We start from the raw sequence: 6,606 nt of genomic DNA, 5'->3' as shown, positions 1-6,606 counted from the left end.
ATATATATATATATATTATACTGCTTCATCTATACAGGTAACTGAGACACAGGGTCTCATTCTCAAGAGAGACATGCTGAGACCTGCTTGATATAAACGTTAATTCTATATAAATATCTCCTTTTATCTCAAATGCCAAAGCGTTTATCTAAAGCACAACTATTTGTGAAAGGAAGCAATAGAAGACAATGGTATTTGGTCTTTGCTTTGACAAAGTACACATTGCTCTTCCCTTTCCTTTCCATTGTCTCAATTTAGGCTTGCATGAAGACCAAACAGCCACTGTCAACAATAAACCTCTCTGATTAAGTAACAGGTTGAAATGTGTGAACTAAATGAAAATTGAAATGATTCCAACTTCTGATTTTACATTAAATCCAAGTAGGTGGTTTACATCAATGTACAGGCAACGAGTCCTGTTTAGTTTCAAAAAATTATACCAAGTCGACATGTATGTGAAATTGATAACACCTTAAACCTCAATTTAACTTCAATCCTAATCAACGTGCTCAGTTTCCCTGCTGGATTCACAACATTTACATTGAATGATATTTTCATTAACCATTAATATATTCAGTACCTTGTCCATGTCCATCCTCTCCATTGACACTCTCACTGCTGCCTCCTGGAGTACTGGTACGATGAACACCCCGGCCTCTGTCAGTCAAACCTGCAGACCAATCAGAATGTTGTAAGGAACCATTTGGGACCTGTCTGGCATAGTATGACCATAAGATGTGTGGCGTGCATAACATTAATTAGCAAGAAAGCCAAGCAAGACATTAGGAATCCATTCATTGATACAGGCACGCTGGAAGCTCACAAATGTGATAACTGTTATTTTACCGTGAATGCATCTCATTCTATTTAGACTGGATATGTCTAATCAAAGTTAAGGTACAGGGGTAAGTGACATCTCTGTGCGTCATAGTGAGTCATCTAACTACCAAGACAATGAAGGCGTAAACATGGATGCACCCAAGAAAAACAAAGCTTCTCTGATGCAAACTCCTCCCATGTGCCATCTTGAAAATAGAGGAAAAAAAACATCTGAGCCAAACACTAAATTCCTGTAAATCATTTTTGGCATTAAAAGGTCAAAATTAAAAACTGAGCCCAAATTTCACTTGATGCAGTGTAAATAACAGTTGCTCTCTGTTAAGAGTCTTCATCTGGCTTTCATCGTTCTTACGCTCTTATAGTAATAGTCTAAAAGTAATGTAGTAATTTATTATATGCTAAAATAGAAATTTTGCGAAAGTGGGGGAACCCATAATAATAATAATAAACGCCTTAGTTATTGTAAATGACTTACTCTTTACCCGATATAATGAGACTGTAACTTTTCCCCTCTTTTACCATGTCATCATGTGCTTACTTCTTGTTTTACGTTGTTAAAAAATGAATTGCAATTTTTTGTGGGACATGCTATAACGTAGAGAATATAAAGTAAAGTAAAGCCTAGGGCTGCACAATTAATCGAATTTTACTCGCAATCACAATTTTGACTTCCCACGATCAAATTTTTCGATCCGCCATTCGACCCATGACGATCAGCCGTCTCTCTGTGAGTAGCGTCCATCACACTCCCTCTCCAGTTATAAATAGCCTATGTGACAATAAAATTTGTTTTGGTTAAAATCAACAAATAATCGTGAGAATAATCACGATCAAAACTTTGATCAAAATAATCGTGATTATCATTTTGGCCATAATCGTGCAGCCCTAGTAGAGCCCTAAAGTCAGTGAACTGACCGAGTAAGTAATGTTAGTGACACTGGTGTCTCTGAGTTAACAGTAGCTAACATTAGCCATCATATGCTACTGGTCATAGCAGACCAAGTGAGGCTGTGAAAACAAAACACTGGAGTGTGTTAAATATAGCATGTCTATGTGTTTTATTGCTTATGAATTAGCTTTTCAAGTGTAGGAGAATTAAAGTATAATTTATTTTCTTTTTTAAGTGACAGTCTCGCTTAAAGCTGATACGGTGTCTCAATTTTTATCTTCGCCAACGCAGCTTTAAAGATGCCGATATTAGCGTAAAACACTGGTGTAAAAGCCCATACATGCTTTTAGCGCTTAAAAAGCTCATTTCAGACAGAGGACTGATAGACAAAGGGTTAATCCAAATGACAGACAAAAAATGTTGATTAAGGTTCTCGGTGAGGAGTTTGCAGTAGCATGGTTGCTGCTGACTGAATTAAGAGAAAACTCAGCGGCAAAGCTTTGCGAAGCGAACAGATCTATCTTCAACTCACAGCGCTGAACGGACCAAAATCTGCTCTTAATACAGAAATTCAATCTTCTTCAAGACCCCAGGTTAAAAACAATAAGTGAGGTGACAGCCCACAGGCACACAAACACACAATTATAATATAATAAGATTCTAGTCAAAAATAAACAACTGTTCAAGGACATGCAGGTATATGCAGGCAAGCCTGGCGTGCGCACATGTTCTCACACACACATAAACCATCTATACATGAGCGTACTTACTACTTACTAGAAATACTGGCTGGCTCACACCCGCAAAGTACCCTGTTTGTGTTTATCTGTATGCTTAAGGAGCGTGTAATTTGTGACTGCATTAGTGTTTATGAAGTATGTGCATTTGTGCATTTTTGTGTGAAGTACTGAAAATCACACTGATGAGTGTTGTTGAAATGTCTGATGTGGAGGCGGCAGTGAAGATGATGATGAGTGTGGTTAAAAAGGATGATGATGAGGAGGATTTTAGAATACGCCGTTGGGTGAGATTGGCTGGCTAGTGATGACGTCAGCTGTGATGTCAGTGGAAGACCAGAATCGCAGTCTTCTAGTGAGAGAGAGGGAGGGACGGGAGGAGGAGGAGGGGAGGAGTTTTTCTTGACTTTTACTGCGGAGAAAACTGAAGCGTTTTGGGGTGTTGGGAGCTGAGATGGAGAGAGATAGGAGGGAGAGATGGAGAAATGTAAAGAAAACGATGAAATAATGACTGAGAAAACTGAAAAAAACAGTTGATTAAGAAATCATTAAGTATGTAATTGATAGAATGCAAAATTATAGATATCATGCAAGAAAATACACACATTGACACAAGAAATCAGAAACATTAAAACAAGAAAACAGCAACCCAGACAGAAAGTAAAATGCATCATGCATCAGATTCAAGACTGACCTCAACTCACTCTGAATTTACAAAACATGACTACTGGTGTAAAGCTCAGTGCACAGGAAATGGCAGATAACAAATGTTGGCATACCTCTGGTCTATATTGGGAGTGAGATAGCAAGACATATGTAAATGTATAGTAATAGGCAAGATGTATTGTTTATGGTTTAGTGTATCTCCTTAAATAAGATAAATGACAATTTCAAAATTTAAATTTAAAAGCCACTAAGAGTGAATTGAGCTCAGCCACAAGTAGAATTCCATCGAAGAGTAGAGCACTAAAAAAGATAACCCAAGGAAACAGAATCATAAACAATGTTTGGACCATGCATTAGAACCATAAATATATAAAGAGAACTGGATACAGCGTCCGAGGCAGAGCCCCTTTCATTCCAATAAGAAAAGTTGCTCAGAGGCGCATGAAGCAAAAAAAAAAAAAAAAGCAAATCCAACTGCCGTGTATAAAACTACCCGGATAATCCACACTGCTGAACCCAGTTCTATTATTGGGGAAAAAAGATTCATCAGGTCCTACAGTGTGAAGTGGTTCTGTAACTTCTTTGTATGTGTAGATGGAAAGCAATGTCTACCTAGTACTAAGTTGGATGGAAGATATTTTGATTGATTGAGTTTATAACTATATACCGCTGTGAAACATACAGACATTGATAGCGTAACTACCATTGTTTCGGAGTGCAACATGTAAACAGTACTGTGTCCCTGCCTTCATTATTAGTTGTGTTTATCACCCTTTAACCAGACAAAAAAGGCAGAGCAGGGCAAGTGAAGTCAGCCAGCCCTAGTTATCTAGTTCTACGGCCATGGCTTACTGTAAAAACGTTTGCTAGTTGACCTACTGAAGCATGGCCAGTTTGTGTTTTTTGAGTTATAACGTAAAAGAGAACACATTTTATCTGTCTGACAAATGGGAAACTTGCTGCTTTAGGATCATGAACATTGCAATCTTCGTCAGGGTCAGCTTCAGCTCTGCCCGTGCAAAGGGTTTTTATTTCAGTTTTGGAGGAAAACCAAAAATATCTAAGTTTGTAATTAATGCAACAGAAACCTACTTTAGAAGATTCAACAATATTTCTGCGTATTTTTAGTATTTCTACTGTAGGAATCGGAGCCTTGTTAATATGGAAACACAGCAGAGAACAGGTACAGTAGATGTTAATAGATCTGAGAAACAGAGGTGTAAAGAAAGTTATGTCAGTCAGTTATGTGCTGGTCAACAGTGCCCTCTATAGGAGCAGTTGGGGGGTGCGTCTGATCACAAGTCCCCATGTTCCTCTCTATCATATTCCATAAAGATGACACCATAGACAATTTCTCCCGGATATTCTCCCAATATTAAAAAAACTTATTTGATGGTGAAGTTCTGAGGGTCCTGAGATAAAAAAAGACCATCGCCGGACATCTCCTGGTGATTAATGCTGTATAAAGAGGGGTTTTATTGTTTTTGGATGTGTGTAGGTGAGAGTGTGAGAGTTTTTACCTCGGCTGATGGGTGTGAGCGCTGGACTCTGGAGTCCCAAGCTGGTGCTGGAGGTGTGGTTGTTATGGCTACTGTGGGCATGGCCGCTGCCCTGCGTGTCACTTCCTGTGCGCTGGGGATGTGGTGGTGGGGTTTCAGGAGGGAGGAGGGGAGGTGGGGAAGGTAGTGGGATGTCCGGGACGCTCTTTGCTCGTTCTCTATCTTTGCCTCCTTCCTTGTCCCGGTCGGCCCCTCTCTCCCTGCTGCTGCTCTCCTTTCGGGGTTTGATCAGTTTGGCTAAAGCTTTGGCTCCAGACCACTGACTCCTCCTGACAACAAACATTAACCAGTTATATTGGGCTGTTACTGCAGACACTTAGCAGAATGTTTTCAAAACTAACCCCAGCTATTCCATATCCTGCTGATAAAAGTATTACTTTTTAGGTGCAGGGTCATAGAACTTGTACTGGTCCATGATCTTTTCTTCTAGTTTCTCTTTCTGACGACGGAGAGCGTTCAGCTTATCACTAGATGAAGAAAGACAGAGGGAAAGAACCACAGTGCAATGTGTTATTCATCGCCTTGGTAAACTTTAGATTAGGGCTGGGCAATAATTCAACGTGATAATTTACTGTCTTTCAATGGAATCATATCGTGATGGAATCATACATCGAGATAAGTTGATAAATAAATTGATAATAACAAGCACATACTAACTCAAATTTCTCAGAAACTCTGTTGTGAAACTATGGAGGCAATATCATTTGAACATCACGTTATTTTTGTTCATGCATGTAAACATAGTCAGTATAAAGCTGGGGAAAAAATAATAATTTACTTTTTCTCTATAATTTCACTTGAAACTGTTTACCACATTATTGATGATTATTTAACCAAAATCTCATTGTAAAAGATATTTTTTTGCGAGATTTTGCGAAAGCACAAATTGTCAACCCAACAATATCGTTGCGATATCGATAGCGATGTATTTGGTCAAGAATATCGTGATATCTGATTTTCCCCATATCGACCAGGCCTAACTTTAGTATATCTTGTGTTTGGAAGCACCCAGTGAAAATTTCAAGACATTGCATTTATTTCTGAATTTATTTGCTGTATCTTTCCTATTGGTTAAGATCGTCCACATGAAAAAGATCACATGATTCAAACCAAGAAGTGCATTCTACTTGTGACAGCAGTTTGTTTCTAAGATGAAATCATCTCTTTTTTATCGTTACTACAATGGGAACTGCTTTACTTTTAAGTTTGCCTTTTTTTTATTTATTTATGATCTACTTTGCATAATGTATATGCTTGATGTGCATGTTATGTTGATAGTAACATTGTCCGGACAAAACGAGAAACGATGCTTTAGTACCAGGTCAAAGGCAAAGTTCTGAAAACATGGCGACACTCGTTTTTCTACAGTATCGCAAGTAACGGGGAAGCCATTCTTCCGGACCTGACGGGGGCACCATATACGCCTACAAATGTTCTAGTCTGCTGTTAAATGAAGAAGAAGAAGAAGAAGAACGCCTACCAATACGGAAGAACAAAGAATAGTCCCACATTTCCATCTGATAGAAACATTACACAGACTTTGTACCAGGGGCCAAAATGTGAGACGCAGCTGCTTTCTTTTTCTTTTTTTTCTTTTTTCAAATGTCTGTTTTTTGTTTTTACATTTTGAATATTTTTATTCAAATTTAGAATATTCGTTGACAGCCCTAATGGTACATAAGTAAAGGCGTATTATGGTGTAGTTTCAAGTGCTGATTGTGTTCCTGGTGTTACAGGTGTTGTGTGCAGTTACATGTATAGTTTCTGTTCCTGGTGATACAGCTCTTTGCTCTCCATGCTCCTCTCAAGTAGAGTGTGGTTCTGCTGACTCAGCAGGTTGATCTGACTCAGGAGGTGGTGGTTCTCCTCTTCCAGGTTCCCTTTCAGTCGACTTAACAGCTAAAGACACACATAG

At 38.7% G+C, this 6,606-nt stretch overlaps 1 protein-coding gene across 4 annotated transcripts in view; it reads right to left on the bottom strand.

Moving 5' to 3' along the window:
* The window catches only part of ccdc88c (coiled-coil domain containing 88C), a 39,607-nt gene that overhangs the window by 6,447 nt on the left and 26,554 nt on the right, over positions 1–6,606 (bottom strand). For 3 of the 4 annotated variants that reach the window (XM_032500101.1, XM_032500102.1, XM_032500103.1), the window contains exons 24-27: positions 6,445–6,590; positions 5,069–5,158; positions 4,653–4,960; positions 581–670 (exon numbers count right to left, since the gene is read on the bottom strand). In XM_032500101.1, coding sequence (XP_032355992.1) covers positions 581–670; positions 4,653–4,960; positions 5,069–5,158; positions 6,445–6,590 — 634 coding nt within the window. Of the gene's footprint in view, positions 1–580; positions 671–2,506; positions 2,916–4,652; positions 4,961–5,068; positions 5,159–6,444; positions 6,591–6,606 lie in introns of those variants that run through there. The other variant, XR_004326917.1, reaches the window with a different exon arrangement.

The sequence above is a fragment of the Etheostoma spectabile genome, chromosome 20 (genome assembly GCF_008692095.1).
Source record: "Etheostoma spectabile isolate EspeVRDwgs_2016 chromosome 20, UIUC_Espe_1.0, whole genome shotgun sequence".
NCBI classification, from domain to species: Eukaryota; Metazoa; Chordata; class Actinopteri; order Perciformes; family Percidae; genus Etheostoma; species Etheostoma spectabile.
Note: the sequence above shows the minus strand (reverse complement) of the source record. Positions and strands in the feature narration are given on the sequence as shown.